At 40.4% G+C, this 25010-nt stretch overlaps 1 protein-coding gene across 1 annotated transcript in view; it reads right to left on the minus strand.

Annotated features, from left to right (window-relative positions):
* ATP6V1H (ATPase H+ transporting V1 subunit H) overlaps positions 1 to 25010 on the minus strand; it is a 128083-nt gene that overhangs the window by 24096 nt on the left and 78977 nt on the right. The window contains exon 13 of the mRNA XM_056521916.1: positions 19259 to 19360. Coding sequence (XP_056377891.1) covers positions 19259 to 19360 — 102 coding nt within the window. The remainder of the gene's footprint in view (positions 1 to 19258; positions 19361 to 25010) is intronic.

The raw sequence follows: 25010 nt of genomic DNA on the forward strand, positions 1-25010 counted from the left end.
GAGCTAATAAAGACAAGGAGATTCTGCGGCTTTGCAAATAAAACAGAAGATTTCTTTCATTTGATTAAACGTAAGGTAAAACCATTTAAAAAAACCATCTCTGAGAAGACCACCCCCTTATTCCAGACCAGATTTAGTGTGATAGATTTTCATCCCACCATATACTTTCCAGTAGTTCTTTCAGAAAACCACCTCCATGGAAGATCATTCTTTATTGCAATTGCGGGTGGTCGTCTTAAAGAGATTTCACTATATGTCAGAATACATGTAGACAGAATTTAAATAGGAGAGTACTACTTAAATGGTCACAATATTACTTAAAGAGGTACTCCGCTGTTCAGCATTTGGAAGAAACTTGACAAGCTTCCGGCTCCAGCGTTCGGAAGTACCCCTTTAAATGGTCATAGTACTACTTAAATGGTCATTTCAAATAAATTCCCTTCATTTGATTCCCTCTATGTGCTTTATAACATATTTGCATTTCACTTCAAATGACAAAAAACTGTCCTTACCATAGAAAAAGCCCTAGAAGTGTTGGCCACTAGGCCTCTCCCCTGCAAAACGCTTTCCACTGCCTGTTAGGGGAATTCCATCTATAACAGCACAGAGGCCAAAACAGAACACAAGAAGTATGTGTGTGTGAGGTCTAAGCTTGTGCTATCATTTTATCAGGACTGGTGTTTGAAACACCGGTTTTGATCTCTACAAGGATCAGTAAGTTCTGAGGCCCATGCTCTTCAGCATTTTTATACTATAAAATATGTTCAGTACACAGCTTTATCTGTATACTCTGCTGTTTGATAGGTTGAGTCAGACTACTATAATGCCCAATACTTTTAATGCTCGTTTGCCCAGGACACAGATTCTTCTCTATATACTGTCCAGTTTCCTTACAAATCTTTTTAGGTTCACCAATAAGTGGTCAAGATCGGAATTTCGAAGTGCTCTATTATTTTCATGTCTACTGTTTAACATATTAAAACCAGAGGTCCCACAAAACACCTAATACATGTACAGTGGGGATCAAAAGTTTGGGCACCCCAGGTAAAAATGTGTATTAATGTGCATAAAGAAGCCAAGGAAAGATGGAAAAATCTCCAAAAGGCATCAAATTACTTCTTAGACATTTTTATAATATGTCAACAAAAGTTAGATTTTATTTCCATCATTTACACTTTCAAAATAACAGAAAACAAAAAAAATGTTGTCTGCAAAAGTTTTGGCACCCTGCAGAATTTATAGCATGCACTGCCCCCTTTGCAAAGCTGAAACCTGCCAGTGTCATGGATTGTTCTCAATCATCATCTGGGAAGACCAGGTGATGTCAATCTCAAAGGTTTTAAATGCCCAGACTCATCTAACCTTTCCCCAACAATCAGCACCATGGGTTCTTCTAAGCAGTTGTCTAGAAATCTGAAACTGAAAATAGTTGACGCTCACAAAGCTGCAGAAGGCTATAAGAAGATAGCAAAACGTTTTCAGATGTCAATATCTTCTGTTCGGAATGTAATTAAGAAATGGCAGTCATCAGGAACAGTGGAAGTTAAAGCCAGATCTGGAAGACCAAGAAAAATATCAGACAGAACAGCTCGCAGGATTGTGAGAAAAACAATTCAAAACCCACGTTTGACTGCACAATCCCTCCAGAAAGATCTGGCAGACACTGGAGTTGTGGTACACTATTCCAATATAAAGAGATACTTGTACAAATATGGTCTTTATGGAAGAGTCATCAGAAGTCATCAGAAGAAAACCTCTTCTACGTCCTCACCACAAAAATTAGCGTTTGAACTTTACAAATGAACATATTGACAAGCCTGATGCATTTTGGAAACAAGTTCTGTGGACCGATGAGGTTAAAATTGAACTTTTTGGCCGGAATGAGCAAAGATACATTTGGAGAAGAAGGGGAATAGAATTTAAATGTAAAGAACCTCTGTCCAACTGTTAACCCCTTAAGGACCCGGGGGTTTTCCGTTTCTGCATGTTAGTTTTTTCCTCCTTACCTTTAAAAAATCATAACTCTTTCAATTTTTTACCTAAAAATCCATATGATGGCTTATTTTTTGCGCCACCAATTCTACTTTGTAATGACGTCAGTCATTTTACCAAAAAAATCTATGGCAAAACGGGAAAGAATCATTGTGAGACAAAATTGAAAAAAAAAAATGCCATTTTGTAACTTTTGGGGGCTTCCGTTTTTTACACAGTACATGATGACACCTTCTCTTGATTCTGTAGGTCCATACGGTTAAAATGATACCCTACTTATGTAGGTTTGATTTTGTTGCACTTCTGGAAAAAATCTAAACTACATGCAGGAAAATGTATACGTTTAACATTGTCATCTTCTGACCCCTATAACTTTTTTATTTTTCCCCATATGGGGCGGTATGAGAGCTAATTTTTTGCGCCGTGATCTGAAGTTTTTAGCGGTACCATTTTTGCATTGATAGGACTTATTGACTTATTGCACTATTTTGGAATTTGAATTTTTTTTGCGCGTACGTCATTGACATTGCGGTTTAATTATCAATATATTTTTATAATTCGGACATTTCCGCACGTGGCGATACCACATATGTTTATTTTTATTTACATTTATTTTTTTTTTTTATGGGAAAAGGGGGGTGATTCAAACTTTTATTAGGGGAGGGGTTAAATGATCTTTATTCACTTTTTTTTTTGCAGTGTTATAGCTCCCATAGGGACCTATAACACTGCACACACTGATCTTTTACATTGATCAGTGGTTTCTCATAAGAAACCACTGATCGATGATTCTGCCGCTTGACTGCTCATACCTGGATCTCAGGCACTGAGCAGTCATTCAGCGATCGGACAGCGAGGAAGCAGGTAGGGATCCCCCAGCTGTCTTGTAAGCCGTTCGGGATGCCGCAATTTCGCCGAAGCGATCCCAAACAGCTCCCTGAGCTAACCGGCATGGTTTCACTTTCATTTTAGATGCAGCGATCAACTTTGAACGCCGTGTCTAAAAAGGGTTAATAGCGCGCGGCACCGCGATCAATGCCCCGCGCTATTAGCCAGGGGTCCCGGCCGGGCCTGACCAGATATGAATGGGAGCGGACTCAGGATGTACAGGTACGCCCTGGGTCCTTAACAGGTTAAGCATGGGAGTGGATCAATCATGCTTTGGGGTTGTATTGCAGCCAGTGGCACAGGGAACATCTCACGAGTAGACTGATAAATGTATTCAATAAAATTTCAGTAAATTTTGGATGCAAACTTGATGCCATCTGTGAAAAAGCTGAAGTTAAAGAGAGGATGGCTTCTACAAATGGATAATGATCCTAAACACACCTCGAAATCCACGTGAGATTACATCAAGAGGCGTAAACTGAAGGTTTTGCCATGGCCTTCACAATCTCCTGACCTCAACATAATTGAAAATCCATGGATAGACCTTAAAGGACAACTACATTTATATTTGCCCGTGCCCCAAAAATAAACAAAATAAACTCATACATACCTTCCTTTGAGCCCCCGTTGGTCCGGCACAGGCCTCACAGTCCGGCAGTGCTGACGTCATTCCACTTCCTGGGGACGGGGACGCCGCAGAACCGTCGGCATATCACCGGCTGTAGCGATGTCCCACCCCGGCCTGTGATAGGCTGAGCCCACTGTCATATAAGAAGCCGGCCAGAGCTCCTTACATGACAGTGTGCTCAGCCTATCACAGGCCAGGGCGGGACATCGCTACGGCCGGTGATACGCCGACGGCTCTGCGGCGTCCCCAGGAAGTGGAATGACGTCAACACTGCCGGACCGTGAGGCCTGTGCCGGACCAACGGGGGCTCGTAGGAAGGTATGTATGAGTTTATTTTGTTTATTTTTGAGGCACGGGCATATATAAATGTGTACCACTGCAGTTGTCCTTTGAAAGAGCAGTGCGTGGCAAACAGCCCAGAAATCTCAAAGACCTGGAAGACTTTTGTAAGGAAGAATGGGCAATGATACCTCAAACAAGAATTGAGAGACTCTTGGCTGGCTACAAAAAGGGTTTACAAGCTGTGATACTTGCCAAAGGGGGCAGTACAAGATATTAACTCTGCAGGGTGCCCAAACTTTTGCAGATGCCATTTTTTTGTTTTCTGTTATTTTGAAAGTGTATATGATGGAAATAAAATCTAACTTTTGGTTGACAGATTATAAGAATGTCTAATCTGTAATTTGATGCCTTTTGGAGATTTTTCGATCTTTCCTTGGCTTCTTTATGCACATTAATGCAAATTTTTACCTGGGGTGCCCAAACTTTTGATCCCACTGTATGTATATTTAGTAATCATATATGTACCCATTAGATAGCAAAGTACACTACTAATACCAATTACAAGTAGCTACCCACAGTGTACTTTGCCATCTTATGTTGTTATCTTATTTAAATATAATGCAGTGCAACCCAGAACAGAGAAAGTTTAGTATCCTATTAAATATATGGCCTAGTGGTATGGCTTTTACCATAATGTTAATGTTAGTAGTATGAGTTTAATCTACAGATGTATAATATCCTTCTAACATTATGACAATATTATGTGGTGCTACAAACTCACAATAGTATCTGGGGATGGTAACAGCTGGAGAGGCTCATGTAGATGGCCCAAAAGATGCAAATGACTCGCAAGACACTAGTCGGGAAAGACTGCCCTAAAGGCTGGTGTGTACAGTATCCTCTGGGGAACATATACCACAAGTTGGTAAGCTAGAGGTTATATAATTTAAAGTACATTAACACCCCTCATTATATGTAATAAACTAAAGGCCCTTTATGACAGGCCGATGGGGACAGGATGACAAGGGCAATCTCTGTGATTGGTGCTCATTTACAGAGCCTTTATTCAGCTTGGTCTATCAAGGAACAAGCATTTCTACAAATTATATTCCATCTATTTGTCAGTCCTTGTACATGGGACTTAAGATTGAGACAGCATACACCTATTACTTTATGTCTTTGCAGAAACTTGTGCTAAAGGTTCCCAAGGAGAAAACATGGGAACATAAAAAACAATTATTGCATGATAATGGCTCTACTTGTAGGTTGGATAAAGGTTATTTTATCAGTAATATGTTAAGCAGTAGATATGAAAATAATAGAGCACTTCGAAACTCTCATCTTGACCACTTATTGATGAACATACCACAGTGTTCCAAAACATTCGTAACATGAGCATAGCATACCCTCTGCAAGTAAATAAAAATCCACCTATAGCTATGATCATATAATGTGCTACACTGTAACTCAGCAACTTTTCCCCTGGACAGGTTTTAATAAATCTCCCCTGTAAGAATCCCATTCACAACACTATATAATGGTTATAAACAACTGGCACAGAAAAAAATAAAATAAAAAAAAAGAGGCATTTATTCAGGGCAGTTTCTCCTTCTGCAATGAACACCAAAAGAGACATGTCTAATGTTATCTGTAGTGTTGTAAATATAGTGCATAATATTAGGTATAGGTATATAAAGTATAAAGGACCTTTAAGGACCTTTGGAGGTATCACATGATGTCTTAGGTTACCCAGAGAGCACCGATTGACCACCTGACCTGCAGCTTGACCTTTGGGCTTCTTGCTCAGCCCCCTTTATAAGAGGGGGAGCCACTACAATCTCTCTCTTAGATCCTGAGGAACAGCAATGGACAGACATCACAGATCCTGTGTCCAGTACACCTGGAGGCCATAAAGCCGGCACACCAGCCATACTGTCAGTAAGTCAACTCATCTATGTCTGCTGTCTCTACCAAAGTCAAGTCACTAGTCAAGTCAATTATAGTCAGAGTGGCTGTCTGACCCATAAGTACTGCTAGTCCCAGCAAGCTGCAAGGCCCTTTCCGTGTTACTGGTCGACTCTCTGGGATTCTAGCCTAGCTATAAAGACTTAAAACAACTGTCTAACCTCAGTAAAGCTACTGTTAACCCTTACTTTGTCTTGGACTATTATTGCCCTGCCTAACCTTGGGATAGGGGTGCTACAGTTTGGGTGGTTACCGGAAAAAACACTCTGGCATCATGAACATTGGGGGTTAATAACACCTTGCCCCTAGGCTATACCATCTGCCCCATCCACCTACACCCTTCACACCACAACTTTGGCGTCACCACATAAGTAACCCCTCTTTTTAGTTCATTTCACCTGCACTGTAATGCAGTATATTGGGTTTGGTGTGGGCAAACAGCCTGTCAGTTCCTTATTAAGCAACCACATAGCTCTAACCTTAAACAGATTATCCAGGATAATAAATAATTTAACTCTGAACACCTCTTATAAGTGTAAATATGCCTTCTTTTGCATTTGCAAGACAGAAGCATATGGTTCTAGTGGCTGAAATACCCCTTTAATAACAGTTTTCCTTTGATTTTATTATTTTACATTAGAATCAAAACACTTTTCTATGTGTCCCTCTTTCTGACACATCTGTTACTATATGTAAGGCAACCATCTATAAATAGCAGTAGCCTACCACCAATTCTCTGGAGATCAAGCAAAGGCCTGCCCCATAAGCCACTTGCCAACTAGAGATTGAAAGGAACAATAATAAATTGACACCAATGTCCTGTGCCACATTTCTTCAAGACTGTTTATCCGGATATCTAAACCCTAGTGGGGCCAATAATTGGTTTTATTTAAAACGTGCTATATCAAAAGGTTATTAGAGGTGAACTTTTTCACTCATTACCAGTATGATGAATGAAAATAATAATTCACTGAATGTGCAGCCCACAGGTTTCCCTAAGATTATAAACACCTTTTTATGGATTCCATCACAGGGAATATAATTAAAAGTGTGTGTGTATATATATATATATATATATATCTACGTAATGGATAAAGGCAGCACACCACAATAGTAGAATCCAAAAAGCTGTGAATTTATTCCATGATGTGGGCAACAACGTTTCGGCGATCTCTCACCGCCATTTTCAAAAATGGCGGTGAGAGATCGCCGAAACGTTGTTACCCACATCATGGAATAACTTCACAGCTTTTTGGATTATACTATTGTGGTGTGCTGCCTTTATCCATTACGTATCCAGTAGAACCGGAGCACCGAGGTTCAATAGGCCTGCACCTATTTCACTACTCTGGATGTGCTGCTTCTTATGGACTTTATATATCTATATATATCTATATGATTTTAATCAATTAACCTGGGCCAGGTCAGTAATGTCTTTTACTGAAAGAGGTATGATGTAGTCTACCGAAATGTTTGGTTTTGTCTTTTTGTGGGACATAAAAGGCCTTTATAATAGCATAAAATGGAATCAATGGGGGAGATTTATCAAAACCTGTCCAGAGGAAAAGTTGCTGAGTTGCCCATAGCAACCAATCAGATCGCTCCTTTCATTTTTCAGAGGCCCTTTTCAAAAATGAAAGAAGCAATGTGATTAGTTGCTATGGGCAACTCAGCAAATTTTCCTCTGGACAGGTTTTGATAAATCTCCCCAATATCTTTTTGGCATGATAGAAGGACAAATAAATATCTGAAGTGCTGCTACACAGTATTCTTAAGATTGATTCTAGTAACCATAGAGATAGGAAGATGCCATGAAGGGGTGGACAGATTGGCGACCTTGGAGATATTATTAATGAACACATAGAAAGGTGACTGTGAGAAATGTAATAACTATATAGCTAAAAAAAAAAAAAAAAAGTAGTGAAGAATATAAACTGCATTACAAGGTGCTGATGTATCAATCCTTAAAGACAAAGCATTTAATAAGTTTTCTCATCAGAAACAACCCCTTCTAAATCAGCCTATCTTCAAAATGAGCCCTCCTGTCAATTGGCAGAATCTGCTTGCCAAGGGAAGCCCCAGCAAAAAACAAACACACAACCACTTCTTAGGCATAGGCCAAGATAATGTTGCTGGGGGTGTAAAATAAGACCTGTCTTCCAACTGTTCATCCTCCCCCATTCACAGCAGAAAGACTTTCTCAGTCACAATAGTTTCCTTAGAACAGACTCACTGTCTTAAAGGGGTACTCCAGTGGAAAAAAAAATTGAAATCATCTGGTGCCAGAAAGTTAAACAGATTTGTAAATGACTTCTCTTAAAAAAAAAATAAAAAAAAAAATCTTAATCCTTCCAGTATTTATCAGCTGCTGTATACTACAGAGGAAGTTCTTTTCTTTTAGAAGTCAAGAAAGGAGGAGGAGTAGCCCTATATGTGAAAGATAGCATAAAATCTAACCTAATACAAGTTAGTGAGGCAAACAGAGTCAGTTTGGGTTATGTTGCAGTTTGGTAATCATGTGGCAACTCATGTAGGTGTGATATACAGACCACCTGGCCAAGTTAAAGAATTATATGATCTACTAGTTGAAGAAATATATAAAATGACAATGAAAGGAGAAGTTATCATTATGGGAGACTTCAATCTTCCAGATATAAACTGGAAAACCAAAATAGCTAGTTCTGCCAGGAGTACAGATGTTCTAAATTCCCTACTGGGATTATCTCTACAACAAGTGGTTGAGGAGCCAACGAGGAAGGAGGCCATTTTGGATTTGGTATTCACAAATGGGGATTTGGTATATGTTGTTATTATAGGCGAAAGCTTAGGATCTAGTGATCACCAGTCAGTGAGGTCCAATATAAGAACAGTGAAGGAGCCACACCACACAAAAACTAAAGTTTTAGATTTTGGAAAAACAGACTTTTCAAAAATGAGATTAGTGATAAATGAATCCCTATCAGACTGGAACAGATTACATGGAGTCCAGGAGAAATGGGACTATTTAAAAGACGCATTATTGAAGGCAAGAGAAAATTGCATTAGACTTGTCAGTAAAAGCAGAAAAAGGAAGAGACCACTGTGGTACTCAGCAGAAGTGGCCAAAATTATAAAAGAAACAAAAAGCTAGAATTTAGTAATTATAAAACAACCCAGAGCAATGAAGATTGGGAAATCTACAAGACTAGGCAGAAAGAGGCCAAGCAAGTCATAAGAAATTCTAAAGCGCAGGCAGAAGAAAAACTAGCTCAGTGTGAAAAAACGGATAAGACATTCTTCAGATATATAAATGAAAAAAGGTATTTAAAACAAGGAATAACTAAATTAAAAACAAAGGAAGGAAGGTATGTAGAAGAGAATAAAGGGCTAGCCAACTGCCTTAATGAATACTTCTGTTCAGTTTTTACAGAAGAAAAAGAAGGAAAAGGACCTCCATTAAGGAGGAAGACTAATGAATCGTTTGATGCATGTGTCTTTACAGAGGAAGAGGTTCTACGTTTGCTATCTAAAGTGAAGACAAATAAGTCACAGGGGCCTGATGGGATTCACCGAAAATTATTAAAAGAGCTTAGTGGTGAGTTATCAAAAAACAGTTAACAGATTTATTTAACCAATCACTGGTAACAGGAGTCATCCCGGAAGATTGGAAATTAGCAAATGTTGTGACCATTCACAAGAAAGGTAGTAGGGAGGAATCAAGTGACTATAGGCCAGTAAGTCTGACATCAATAGTGGGGAAATTAATGGAAACCCTACTAAAGGAAAGGATTGTGGAACATCTAAAATCCCATGGATTGCAAGATGAAAAACAACATAGGTTTACTCCAGGAAGATCATGTCAAACAAATCTTATTGTTGATTTTTTTGACTGGGTGACTAAAATAATAGATGGCAGAGGGGCAGTAGACATTGAATATCACGATTTTAGTAAGGCTTTTGAGACTGTCCCACATAGAAGACTTATCAATAAACTAAAGTCATTGAGCTTGGACTCCCATATTGTTGAGTGGATTAGGCAGTGGCTGAATGACAGACAATAGAGGGTTGTTGTCAATGGAGTATATTCAGAGCAAGGTCTTGTTACCAGTGGGGTACCTCAGGGATCTGTACTGGGACCAATTTTGTTTAATATCTTCATTAGTGATTTCGCAAAAGGTCTCGATGATAAAGGTATGTCTTTTTACTGATGACACAAAGATATGTAACATAGTTTTAAATTAGAGGGGCAAAGGTTTAAAAGTAATATCAGGAAGTATTACTTTACTGAGAGAGTAGTGGATGCATGGAATAGCCTTCCTGCAGAAGTGGTCACTGCAAATAAAGTGAAGGAGTTTAAGCATGAATGGGATAAGCATAAGGCTATCCTTTATATAAGATAGGGCCAGGGACTATTGACAGGATTCAGATTATTGGGCAGACTAGATGGGCCAAATGGTTCTTATCTGCCTACACATTCTGTGTTTCTATTTCTTTTCTGTCTGACTACAGTGCTCTCTGCTGACACCTCTGTCCATGTCAGGAACTGTCCGAGCAGGAGAGGTTTGCTATGGCGATTTGCTTCTACTCTGCACAGTTCCTGACTTGGACAGAGGTGTCAGCAGAGAGCACTGTGGTCAGACAGAAAAGAACAACTCAACTTCCTCTGTAGTAAAAGCAGCTGATAAGTACTGGAAGAATTAAGATTTGTTAATAGAAGTAATTTACAAATCGGTTTAACTTTATGGAACCAGTATCCATTTAAAATCTAATAAGAAGTAGTACAAGCTCCCCTCTTCACATCTAGTCTTAAACAGACAGAAGAGAAGGAGGGAAAACGTATGGGGGGCTCTGCTTTTAGAGTGTGTGACCTGATGTCACAGCTACAAGCAAGATTGTCAGCTTAACAGGCCAATATTGCTTTGTGTAATATTACACAGATTACCAAGCCATGTAATAGGCTCTGTAAATAAGTACAGATCTACGAGATCGTCACTCTCTTACACAGCAGATTGGCCCTTCCAGACACAGTGTAAGGATACCATGGACCCCTCGTTCTTATTTCTGTATTACACTATATGGAATTATTGGTGACTGGTTCATGTAACCTACCCAATTTATAACATGACTGGACCATTGCATCAATAAAGCATTTTCTGCCTTTTTTCTCAACCCCATCCCTCACAGACAGGGCCCTCACTCCTGCTGATTGAATAATTAATGTGTAATATTGTAATATCTGATACTTGTCTTTATGTGTACCCCCAAAGTTGTATAGTGCTGTGGCATTTGTTCCACACTATATAAACATTATTACTTAATTATTAAATGAAAAGGATTTGGAAAGTAATCTACAAAGCGCACACTGCTTGTAAGAAAAAAAGGGCTAGTGCCATACTTGCTTGTCTAAATGTATCTTTTACACAGAAGTAAAAATTATCAAAACAGGAGGTGTACTGCAGAAAATAAGAGAAAGATCGGCTGCACAAATAATCACCAGTTCAGATTGATGATTGCACAACCATTATCCTCCAAACATCTGCTCAGTGTAAATGCGTCTCTCAATAAGCACCGATCAATCATTATCGATCAATGTTCATAATAACAATTATCTGCCTGTGCAAAAAAGGTCCCTTAGCTTATTGTAGTAATTGTAGGGCGAGGTTCCAAGGTCTGCATTTACGTAAGAGTGCTTACTCTGCCTTGCTGTATGTCAGTTTTCGGAAATAGGTCTCTATATGAATGATTCGTTATTTTAGAACATTTTCAAGGGGTTATCTAGGCTCATATGCAGTTTGTGTGTGATACTGCAGCTCAGTTACATAGAAGTAAATGTAGCACAGCTGTAATACCACGCACAACTTGGGGACAGGAAAGGAAAGCATCTATGTTTACGTAATCCTGCAAAACCCATATAATTAGGTGTGAATGATAAAAGTATATAACAGAGTTCGTAGGACTGTGATTGAGGACATGCTTATTGAACACTTTGACTAATAGAGGCCAATCAGCTGTATACACGTAGAGCAAGCAATCGCTGTTCGGAAGGTAAAGGAAATAATATCTGAAGGTAAAGGACATCTGCAGCAAGAGACAACTTATCCCCTATCCACAGGATAAGGGATAAGTGTCTGATCGTGGAGGGTCCGACCACTGGGACCCCCGTAATCTCCTGCACGGGCCCCCACATTGCCGCTCTATGTGAGCGGCTAATGCACGTAGCGTCGACCTCTCTGAGGTCACCCCCACGGTACACCCCCTCCCCATACAGTTCTCTCCCATAGAGATATATGGAGGAGGCGTGTCAGCCGCAACATCATGCTGTGATCAACACGCTTCCTGTACGGGAGAGAAGCGGGAGAGCCGTGGCCCTGTGCAGGAGATCGCGTGGGTCCCAGCGGTCGGACCCCCCGCGATCAAACACTTATCCCCTATCCTGTGGATAGGGGATAAGTTGTCTTTTGCTGCAGATGGCCTTTAAATTATGTTTTCCTGCCAAGCTCCAATGTCATAGAGCTGAAGCAAGCAGGCATCCTCCCTCTCCATAGCCTCCCTACCCTGCATAATTGATGTACAGAGCTTAGGTGTAGAAGCCAAGAAAGGTTAAGTGCATGATGCAGCTTTGCGCTGTCTTAACGCCTTACAGACCAAGCCCATATTGGCCTTAAAAGGGGAACCAGTTTTCTACAGGAAACAAGTAGAAAACACGTGTTTTTTTGTTTTTTTTTTTCAAATCAACTGCTGCCTGAAAGTTAAACAGATTTGTAAATTACTTCTATTAAAAAATCTTAATCCTTCCAGTACTTATTAGCTGCTGTATAAAACAGAGAAATTTGAGAATTTCTTTTCTGTCTGACAACAGTGCTCTCTGCTGACACCTATGTCCGTGTCAAGAACTGTCCATATTAGAATCATGTAAAAAGATCAGTCCTCAGTGTTCCACTCACGAATGAGTGTGTAAGGGATATCTGGTAATAATTAATTCTTATAGAGCCAGTTAGTATTCAAAATTATATAATAATATTTATTACACAGTTCTAAAAATATCTCTAGAAGTCTGCCTACCGCAGGGCCCTTGCAGTATATAGGCTCGCTTCACAGAATGAATAAAATAAATAGTAAAGATTAAGATCATATAATAATGCAGTTCACCTCTATAGTCATATTAATTACAATGTATATGAAATAATCCTGTGATGATCCTGCAGCAGAAAAAAAAATAAAAAATTATGATATACGTTGTGATAAAAATTGTCCTGTAACAAAGGATAATGTAGCACAAAAATAAAAAATAAAAATTTTTGGTAGAAATATCCTGCAAAGCAAAGTCCAGATCTTTTAAAAAGAAATAAAATATTAGTAAGTCCAATGAAAATATATGCTAATCCAAAATATATCCTGTAAGGGTATAAATCTCTTCAAACACTGCCGTTGTATCTGTCAATCAAATTGTTGCAATATACTTGATCAAGTGATACAATTTTTACAATATGATTCAAGCCAAGCAGAACCTGTGTTGGTAAGAGTCCTGTTAAAGGAGAAGTTTCGGCACACTGTGCCACTCACCGCCCTTTAGTGGAATTGATGATTCTCCGGGATGGTAACCGTCTGGCTAGAGGTGGCGACACCTGATATCAGGGTCTAGCCCCTTCTTGCAGCCTAAAAACACTGCCCACCGGTAGTTGCGGTAGACGTCGTGGATGTTCACTCCGATATACTGGTAAATGGCGCCCGATAGAAACGGCAAGTAGTATCAGCGGCGTGTGATGCAATCGGTCAGCTGATTGCAGGTCAGCTGACCTCGGCTGTATAGAGTCCCAATATGCCTCGGAGGTTTTAAATCCACTTAGCGGGAGATTCAGGATAGTGCAGGGTCCGGTCGTGATCTTATGATTCACGTTCTGAATTCAATGAATTATAAAGGTCTGCTGGCAGTTGTAGTCCTTAATCCAATATATATAGGCAGTCCTTTGGATCTGAATGTGGCCAGTATATGGTCTTCTTTAGCGATGTTAGAAGCAGGATATAAAATAATTGAATAGTAAATAAAATAAAATGAAATGAACGCAGGATAAAACCACAGAAGAATCGCAGACGAAGTGTAAATTTGTAGCAATCCCAAACGCGTTTCGGGGTACCCGTAGGTGATATCCTGACCCCTTCCTCAGTGGTGCATACAAGAGACTTAATGGAGAATTGAGTCTCTTGTATGCACCACTGAGGAAGGGGTCAGAATATCACCTACGGGTACCCCGAAACGCGTTTGGGATTGCTACAAGTTTACACTTAGTCTGCGATTCTCCTGCGGTTTTATCCTGCGTTCATTTCATTTTATTTTATTTACTATTCAATTATTTTATATCCTGCTTCTAACATCGCTAAAGAAGACCATATACTGCAGGGGTGTGGAAATTAAAAAAAAAACTACTTGTCCAAGGGACTAAAGCGGAACACAATCTACTTGTCCCTCAAGAAAATCCACTTGTCCTGGTAGATAAAATAATTTCAACCAAAATAGTCTGATCCCCCCCCCCCCCCCACTAGACCACCAGGGATGGATATAAGATCCTTTAGACACTGCTGACAGCGGTGATCTAATGGGTTAATAGGTGATCGCAGTATGCCAGGATATTAGCGGGGGAGAGCTGTATTTCCTCTTACACCCGAGTCAAGCCCAGAAAAGTCTAGATATAACTTTTTGATCACCTTATAAAAAATTTCTAATATGAAGTGACCAAAAATGAGCAATTCTGGACTATTATTTTACATTTATACCGTTCACCGTACGGTTTAATTAACATCATATTTTAATAGTCTGGACATTTCCACATGTAGCGATATCACTTATGTTTATTTTTGTACATTATTTTTATTTAAAGAAAATTGGAAACTTTTATTAGGAAAGGGGCTTATTCACATATATACGCACTTTTTAAAATATTTTAATCACTATTTTTCAGTCTCAATAGGGACTTATGTGTTACTGGGGGCGGGGGGGTTCTGCTTCTCCAGTTTGTGTGGTGCATTTTGTGTCAGAAAATGCTGGAAGTTGCATTTAGTTAGTAGATAACTACAACTCCCAGCATGCCCTGATACAGTCTATGGTTGTGTGGGTGTTGCAGCATGTTGCACTGTATAGTATTACAGTTAAGGTTATTGTGGGACATGCTGGGAGTTGTAGTTTTGGTTTGTGTCAGCTGCAGAGCCATAGTCTGTGTCAAGGAATACTGGGAATTACAGTTAGTAACTACAACACCCAGCATGCCCTGATGCAGCCTATAGCTCTGTAGCTGACCCGAACCAAAACTACAACTCCCAGCATGTTACACTTTATAGTTCTACAGTTTAGGTTATGGTCCAACATGCTGGGAGTTGTAATTTTGGTTCGGGCGTGTTTGTGTGCATCCGTGGGGCTCTTGGTATTCGGGTGAGTATGAAGGGGGCAGGATTCTGGGGGTGCAATTTAGTGCGGGTGCGACTAAAAAGAAATAAAATTAGATGGCACAACTGCCCTAATGCCCGACGTGACAGTCCGCTCCTATACAAAACATTCATGCATACACATATCATACACACACCAGCCACTGCCCCCCCACATCATACATTACATACACACATACACTCACACCATACATACACCTGCCGCTGCCCACCCCACATCATACATCACATACATACACATCACACTTAGACATTATACACACATCATACATTACACATAGACATCATACACACATCACACATAGACATCATACACACATACACTCACACCATACATATCCACCAGTGTTTCCCAACCAGGGTGCCTCCAGCTGTTGCAAAACTACAACTCCCAGCATGCCCAGAGCATGCTGGGAGTTGTAGTTTTGCAACAGCTGGAGGCACCCTGGTTGGGAAACACTGACATACACCATACATATGCACACATCATACATACACCTGCCGCTGCCCCCCCATCATACATTACATACACACATCACACATACACTCACACCATACATATACAACCACCCTTCCTGCCGCCGCCTGTATTCTCGGTCTCCTCACCTGAGCCGCCATGAGTGGACATCAGAGCTGTAGTCCCGGCCGGTGTGAGGTGAGATTTCCGTCCTCTCCTCTCTCCCCTCCCCCCTGCTCTGTGTTTTCCCCGTGCAAACAAGCAACCTCCCCGTGGTGGATTAGGTCCTGTCTAGACAGAGCAGGGGAGGGGGAGGGATAGAGCTGTGTGGGGGGGATGGGAGGAGCTGTGCACGGAGCTGTCAACATCCTTTCTCTCACCCTGCTGTGTCTTCTGAGCTCCGTCCTCCATCCTCCGGGAGGGGAGATAAGGGGGCTCTGCAGTCAGCTGGAGGCCGCCGCCCCCTCCATACACTCTGAGTGCCGGTGTGAGGTGTAGACTTCCATCCGCTCCTGCGCCTCACATCGACATTAAAGAAAAATAAGGGGGAAGTCTGTCTCTCCCTGCTCGCCCGATACAGGGCTAAATCTATAAACAATTCACCTGCCCGGCGCCCAAAACTACTAGTCCCGGGCGTCGGGCTATAGGATTTCCACTGGCCACATTCAGATCCAAAGGACTGCCTATATATATTGGATTAAGGACTACAACTGCCAGTAGACCTTTATAATTCATTGAATCCAGAACGTGAATCATATGATCACGACCAGACCCTGCACTATCCTGAATCTCCCGCTAAGTGGATTTAAAACCTCCGAGGCATATTGGGACTCTATACAGCCGAGGTCAGCTGACCTGCAATCAGCTGACCGATTGCATCACACGCCGCCGATACTACTTGCCGTTTCTATCGGGCGCCATTTACCAGTATATCGGAGTAAACATCCATGACGTCTACGGCAACTACCGGTGAGCAGTGTTTTTAGGCTGGAAGAAGGGGCTAGACCCTGATATCAGGTGTCGCCACCTCTAGCCAGACAGTTACCATCCCGGAGAATCATCCATTCCACTAAAGGGCGGTGAGTGGCACAGTGTGCCGAAACTTCTCCTTTAACAGGACTCTTACCAACACAGGTTCTGCTTGGCTTGAATCACACCTGTCTGACACCTCCGTGCGCCCGGGCAATACTGGAGGCAGAGAGTGAGCACAATCTGCCTCTAATGAATGCAGAAGTGCCCAGCGCGTTTCCCGCAAAGGGAGAAGTAAGAGGAGAAGGTGCTCAGAGGCGTCAGACAGTTAAAGTGAGCGCTCGCGCTCTGTAAAGAAATGTCGGCGCTTACATATGAACGATAAGGGGCGCATGCGCTGGGATCTGTGTGTCAATCACACAGAGGTACCAGCACTGGTGTACAGGGGATAGGCATGGCGGCTGCAGGGCATAGCGAACCCCTGACCAGTGGCTGTATATAAGTGTTTTTTGAGCTAATAAAAGCCATAATAAGAGGGATAAAAGCAAGGCTGCAGACATATTTTACACACTATACACACACTGTGGTTAGGGGAAATATGCCCCAAACATCATGACAGTTGCACTTTAAAGGACCAGGCCAATTTTATTTTTGCATTTTCATTTTTTCCTCCTTGTCTTCTAAAAATCATAACTCTTTTATATTTTGATACACAGACCCTTGTTTTTTGCGTCACCAATTTGACTTTGTAATGACATCACTTATTTTACCATAAAATGTACGGCGCTACCAAAAAAATATTATTTATTGAGGGAAATTGAAAAGAGAACCGCAATTTAGAAAATTTTGCTAAGGTTTTGTTTTCACGCTGTACACTTTATTGTAAAAATTACATGTTTTCTTTATTCTTTGGGTTAATACAATTAAATGGATACCCATTTTATATTTTTTTTTTTTATAATTGTACCGTTTAAAAAAAAAAAAAATCAAAACTATTTTAACAAAATTAGTATGTTTGAAATTGCCCTATTTTGACCACCTGTAAAACACTGAAGACACTGAAGCTTGGAAGGGAACATGACATGAAAACAGCTAAGAGATGGGTATCATTTGTTTTACCTTCCTATCCGCTATCTGTCCATGTATGTGGCTCTCAACATGATATAGAGCTGAGGGATTCCATTTCATCAAACACGTTTGATAAAGTTATAGTATTTTTTGAAACATTTTCACTTAACTTTTTGACATTGTCGTGTGCTTGTTGTCTGCCATCTACCATCACTAATGACCAGACTAACAATTTACTGAGAAGCCAATACAAGAATGACAAACAATGCAGCTGTATTTCCTGTTACCTTTAGATACCGTTTTCTGTGTATACATTAGTAGGGAGTGCCCCTTGTCTTGAGATAATTTTTGCCTGAAAGAGTTCTTCCTAAATATTTTTGTATGGGCCATGTCTATACTTAAAAGGAAACTGACAACAGGGTCATTCGCACTTACATGAAAATACAGGAAGATGCAAGTGACCATCTTTTAACTCCTCTTACCAGGTAAAAATCAGTGCAGCATTCAGGAGATATTCATCTTGTTGCTAGTATGGTAATGTATATATAATTATATATAATATAACTGCACTGGAGGTGGGCTGCTGCTGTATGAGTCCATCACGTTCAACCTATATCCCTAATGAATTCCGACTGAGTTGATCCAGAGGAAGGCAAAAAAAAAACTCATACTAGAGGTAAAAATTCCTTCCCGACTCCAATTACGGCAATCAGAATAAATCCCTGGATCAACGTTCTGTCCCTATAAATCTAATATACATAACCAGCAATGTTCTTACTCTCCAAAAATTCATCCAGACCCCTTTTAAATTCTTTTACAGAGTTCACCATGACCACCTCCTTCCCCGAGAGAATTCCACAGTCTCACTGCTCTTACAGTAAAGAACCCCCGTCTGTGTTGGTGTAGAAACCTTCTTTCCTCTAGACGTAGAGGATGCCCCCTTGTTATAGATACAGTCCTGGGTGTAAATAGTGCATGGGAGAGATCTCTGTACGGTCCCCTGATATATTTATACAAAGTTATTAGGTCTTCCCTAAGCCTTCTTTTTTCTAAACTAAATAACCCTAATTCTTTCTGGGTATTGGTTGCCCGTCTTTGAACTCTTTCCAGCTGTTAACTCTGCCCCTTCATAAATAATTATACGTTTCCCAACAGGTGCATAAGTGAGGGCAGAGTTATCTGTCTAAGGGGGCAAGGCTATTCCTGAAGTGGGCCGGAGAAAGCATTGCACATACAGCAAGCAGCCACCAAAGAAAATACCATATTCCCAACATGATAAATATCTTCTGAACGGCTGCACCAATTTTCAAACAGTATTTTCAGGTAACTGCAGGTGACCCTTCTGTCAGTGTCCCTTTATATAAGTTGATCACCTCCTCCCTTAAAGTCTTTGCTTAAGATTAAACAAATGTAATTCTTTAAATCTTTTCTCATAGTTAAGATGTTCCATGCCTTTTTTTAGTTTAGTTGATCGCTTTTGTACCCTTTCCAGTTCCAGGATGCATCTTTTTTTGAAGTGGAGGTGCATCAATTAAATAATAAGGTGTCTATAATGAAATAAAAACCATCACCAGATTCTATTACAAACTTGCCTCTTTCCTCTTGGGTAATGTCGTACATATTCTCCGACATCATGAGCAGCCACTGCAAGGACCTGTGGGTCATCGGAGACTTCCAGAAGCTTTGTTAGTATTCTTAAAAAAAAACAAAAAAAAAAAAAAACGATTTATAGAAGAAGACAATTAGAGAATGTTTCACAAAAATCAAGGTTCTTTACAACAAATTCATCAGGTCAGTTTTAGCTATATACCATGTGCTTGTACATAAAATTATCAGTCTGCAATGCCAACATTTCTATTTTAATAAAAAATTATAACCTTAAAAAAAAGAAAAAAATATTCTGGAGCATTTTTTCTTAGAACTCTATATTGTGCCACTCCCCTAAGAAATTGAGAATTAAATTATCAACTGGATGTGACCTGCACAGTTATGGTTTTTTGTTTTGTTTTTTTAAATATAAAGATCCAGAAAAGTATTGTAATGGGAAATACTATTATTAACAAAATCCTGACATATTCATTATATAGTTCAAAGATATGAAATATTCGATAATAACTGAGCTTTTTACAGTTTAACCTATCATATGTATTTATAAAGAGTAGCTAAAAGGTGTTCTTTAAAATTGAGTATATAAGCTTATAAAGTAACAATAAAATATATAAAAAAATAGGTTCTTCTGTACTGCTTATAAAGAAACTCAGTTCAAGTGGTTGCTCCACAGATTGACTCTGACTATCCTCCCACATTGCTGGCGTTGTAGAAGAGGGGTTTATTCAACCTTTCATATCTTCTGGTCCTGCCCGCTGATTGCTGGTTATTGGTCTGAGGTATAATGCTTGGTGGCTGAAGTCTTTAAAGGAGATATCCAGTGGTGAAAGACGTATCCCTTATCCTAAGGATAGGGGATAAGTTTCAGATCGCGGGGGGTCCGACCGCTGGGGCCCCCCGTGATCCCCTGTACGGGACCTTGACAGCACTGCCTTCGGCAATCTCCGGTTCTGCCATAGAGGGGGGCATGTTGGTCGCCGCTTCAAGCGGTGGTCAACACGCGCTATCTGGTCAGTGAGCCAGGGCCCCGTATAGGAGATAGCGGGGGCCCCAGTGGTCGGACCCCCTGCGATCTGGAACTTATCCCCTATCCTTAGGATAGGGGATATGTTTTTCCCCACTGGACTACCCCTTTAACACCTCTGTACCTCTTGGTCTACCTCCTTCATATATCCCACCAATCTCTGGGAGAGAAACAAATGAAGCTTCTTTTCCACATATTACTAGCAGCTAAGACCCTGACTGTAAAATTTTGAAAGAGGTCTGCCCCTCCATCAGTATATGATCTTCAGGCCCGGAAATGGGATATCCGATCTCTGGAATTGCTTACTGCTTTTCTGAACCATACTGTGGCTGTGTGGGAACTGTGGGATCCCTGGTCCCATCCCCTTTGTGTACTCCCTTACATGTGTTTCTTGCGGTGTTTGTCAGTCTTGTTGTCTCTCCTTTCCACTGCCTCTCCTGGGATTTCTTGTACCAACTGTGCCGCACTATGGATTCATGTGTGCTTCTATAGCAATTCCTGAGGTCGGTCTGGTTACAGCTCATGCTATGCATATCTATGTATACTGTTTTGGCTGTTCCTGCAGGACTTCAGCCAGATTGTTCCCAAAAGGGGCAGAAGAGGCAATATTTTTGCCTTTTTTTACAGTTACATTTTAGAAAAGGAGCTTTATATAGGAGCTGCATGCTAATGTAATATATATTGACTTATTGTCTGATAGATTAGACAGTCAATAAGTTGCATGGGGAAAACAGGCAGCAAATAAACAAAAACACTTTTGCAGCAGGAAACATCACTTCACACAGAAATAAACTAAAGTCATGCTTGAAAGACATAAACACAACTTAAAATTAACTGAAATTTGCAATAGATTTGATGGGACTCTTATAATAGGAATACTTCAAAAATGATGATGTTTTAGGCACATTTCTATCACTTCAGATATCTATTTAATTTCTTACAAAAGAAATGCAAACCAATTTGCGGATCTCAATAATTTGAACAGCTTTGATCTGCTAAACTGGATGAGTGTTCTACAAATGTCCCGGGCAGAGCAGACCATTTTCTTTTCATGAAAACAACATTTAAACATTGATGCACCACTTTTACAGAAAATGTAGAAAAGTAATACAAGCACTATTATTAAAGCGGAGAATTGTCCTGCTCTGTTAATATCCCCTACAGCTCAATCTTGTGATCATGCGTGCCTACTAGACAAGCTTTACTTTATGTATTAAAGAAGCACTCTAGTTTTTCCCCATATCATGCACAGCTGCATCCCTGGCTTTCATGACTCTTAACTTGGTCATGTGATCACCAGTCTGACACCAAAAAAGTTTCTGTGCTTAATGTGAGTGACAGGACGTCGGACCTGAGATCTGACTTCCTGTGGAGTACAAGATGGCATAATCACCTACCAGATACCTCCTACTGGCTCTCAGACCCCTCCTTAACCCCATCAGCTCCATTAGCTACTGCTATTTGATCAGGATATATAATACTTATACACATCCCCTGAGGTGGTGTTCACACATTGAGCGTCTCTGCAATTTTTTCTGTTTTTCCTGTGATTTTTTCCCCAAAGTATGGCAAAAAAGGAAATTGTACCACAGGTGTGCAAAATAAGGTAAACATTTTTAATTTTTAACCCTGATTTTGTAATTTTGGAAAATCACTGCAAACAGCTGAAATACAGTAAAAATTTGTGAAAATGCAGTACAAATTGAATGTGTAAATACAGCCTAAAGATTTCAACTAATTCATAAATTCTGATTATACCTCAAATACTTTTGCCCTGTGTCAATAGTTTAAAAAAATATGCAGAAAGGGATGTGTAGCTCACTTAGGATATGAGGAAGGTGAGTGTTTGAGGTTAAAGGTGATGCCTTCACTCAATAAGGCCTAGAGCAATGTAGAAAATTAATTTAGAAGTACCAGTCCTCAAGAACACTGGGGATGTAGAGTGTAGAGATAAGAAAAAAGAAAGATTTATGGATCCAGTAATATTAACTCTAATTTATTAATATGTAAGATATAGGAATGTGTATGACCAGTCACTCTGCAGGGCCCTTGCAGAGATGAATGGTGTATACTTGATGATTATAAAAAATAATTATAAAAATAATAGATAATAATATTACGAATATTAAAAAATTTAGATAATCGCACCAATCAATAAATAAATTGCAACAATCAATATAATATTAATGTCCGCTATAGTGCACTTGCAAAGAGTCTCTCTCAATGGTCACGGTTCATTCACAGTTTATCAATCAAATGGTTAATCCAATAGAACAAGTAGTTAGTTCAAAAAGTATCAAATAGTATCCAGTATTGAATATTGAATCGGTCCTATGAATCACATCAATTGTAACGAATGAATCCTGTATATCACATCAATTGCAGTAACAGTAGTGACTATGCAGTAGTTACTATGTTGCGATCGTAGGTAAATGTATCACGGCTGTATCAGCGTTGTTACAATGTATCGGTGCACAGCACCACTCACCCTCCTTGACAGACCTCGACAGACCTCTGATTACGAGGTCTTGCAGATAGCGATGGTTAGCAGGTAGCGATGTCGGCAGACAGCGATGTCCTGCAGGTAGTGAAAAGCTGTCTGTGATTGCAGTATCGGTCCGGGTCGTGGTCTGGGTGAGTGGTTCTCCGGTGGGCTCCGAGTGTCCTGGGCTGGCACGGAGAGGCGAACGGCCTTGGAGGGTGATGTCCAGTAACTCTGCCGTCGAGGGCTGTGAATAGGTCTCTGGGAGCAGCTGTGTGTCTGAATGATGCGCTATCAGTGCGCATGTTGCTGTGGTCCCGATTTCACGGGCATCCAGCAGTTGCAAGTTACAATGGAGCGGGTATGGACTTTTCTAAGTGGTATACACTTAATGATGCGGTGCTTAATATCAAGTCAGACGCATTTCAAGGCCTGCGGGCCTTTTCTTCAGTGACAATAGGGTAATAAGGTACCTTCTTGTCACTGAAGAAAAGGCCTGCAGGCCTTGAAATGTGTCAGACTTGATATTAAGCACCGCATCATTAAGTGTATACCACTTAGAAAAGTCCATACCTGCTCCATTGTGACTTGCAACTGCTGGATGCCCGTGAAATCGGGACCACAGCGACGTGCGCACTGATAGCGCATCATTCAGACACACAGCCGATCCAATATTCAATACTGGATACTTTTTGAACTATCTACTTGTTATATTGGATTAACCATTTGATTGATAAACTGTGAATGAACCATGGCCATTGAGAGAGACTCTTTGCAAGTGCACTATAGCGGACATTAATATTATATTGATTGTTGCAATTTATTTATTGATTGGTGCTATTATCTAAATTTTTTAGTATTAGTATTATTATTATTATAATAATAATTTTTTATAATCATCAAGTATACACCATTCATCTCTGCAAGGGCCCTGCAGAGTGACTGGTCATACACATTCCTATATCTTACATATTAATAAATTAAAGTTAATTAATATTACTGGATCAATAAATCTTTCTTTTTTCTTATCTCTGCACTCTACATCCCCAGTGTTCTTGGGGACTGGTACATCTAAATTCAGTTTAAAAAAATAGTTTTACTTTAAGTAAACAAAAAAAAAAAAACGCATAAAAACTGATACTAACACACTTAAAGGGGTACTCACATCGAAAACCTTTTTTTTTTTTTTTTTTTTTTAAATCAACTGGTGCCAGAAAGTTAAACATATTTGTAAATTACTTCAATTTAAAAATCTTAATCCTTCCAGTACTTTTCAGCTGCTGTATAATACAAAGGAAGTTCTTTTCATTATTAATTTCTTTTCTGTCTGTCCACGGTGCTCTCTGCTAACAACTCTGTCCCTTTAAGGAACTGTCCAAAGCAGGAACAAATCCCCATAGCAAACCTATATTGCTCTGGACAGTTCTTGATATGAACAGCAGAGAGCACCGTGGACAGACAGAAAAGAAATTCAAAAAGAGAAGAACTTCCTCTGTATTATACAGCAGCTGATAAGTACTGAAAGGATTACTGATTGAAATAAAAAATTTCCAACAGAGTACCCCTTTAAAGGACATCTGCAGCAAAAGACAACTTATTCCCTATCAACTGGATAAGGCATTAGTGTCTGATCGCGGGGGTCCGATCGCTGGGACACCCCGCGATATTCCAAACAGGGCCCCGCTCTGCTGCTCTATGAGGTTGTCAGTATGCCCCCTTCACATACAGTTCTATTGGAGAGGCGAGGAGGCACGAACGCTGCCTCCCCGCCTCTCCCATAGAATTACATGGAGGAGGCGTGTCGGCCTCGACGTCACGCTGCAGCCAGCACGCCTCCTGCATGGGAGAGCTGTGGCCCCATGCAGGAGCTTGTGGAGGGTCCCAGCGGTCGGACCCCCCGCGATCAAACACTTATCCCCTATCCTGTGTATAGGGGATAAGTTGCATTTTGCTGCAGATAACCTTGCGTTGCCTGGTTTTTCCTTCCTCATCCTTGTTGGGGAGGAAAATCAACAAAGGAGGAAGCTTTTGACTTCAAATCCCATCCCCATATATTTTTGTCATATCCCAACCACATATCCCGTCCTCCTATCCCGACCTCCTATCCCGACCTCCTATCCCGTCCTCCTATCCCGTCCTCCTATCCCGTCCTCCTATCCCGTCCTCCTATCCCGTCCTCCTATCCCGTCCTCCTATCTCGACCCCCTATCCCGTCCTCCTATCCCATCCT

The sequence above is a fragment of the Hyla sarda genome, chromosome 5, assembly GCF_029499605.1.
Source record: "Hyla sarda isolate aHylSar1 chromosome 5, aHylSar1.hap1, whole genome shotgun sequence".
Lineage (NCBI taxonomy): Eukaryota > Metazoa > Chordata > Amphibia > Anura > Hylidae > Hyla > Hyla sarda.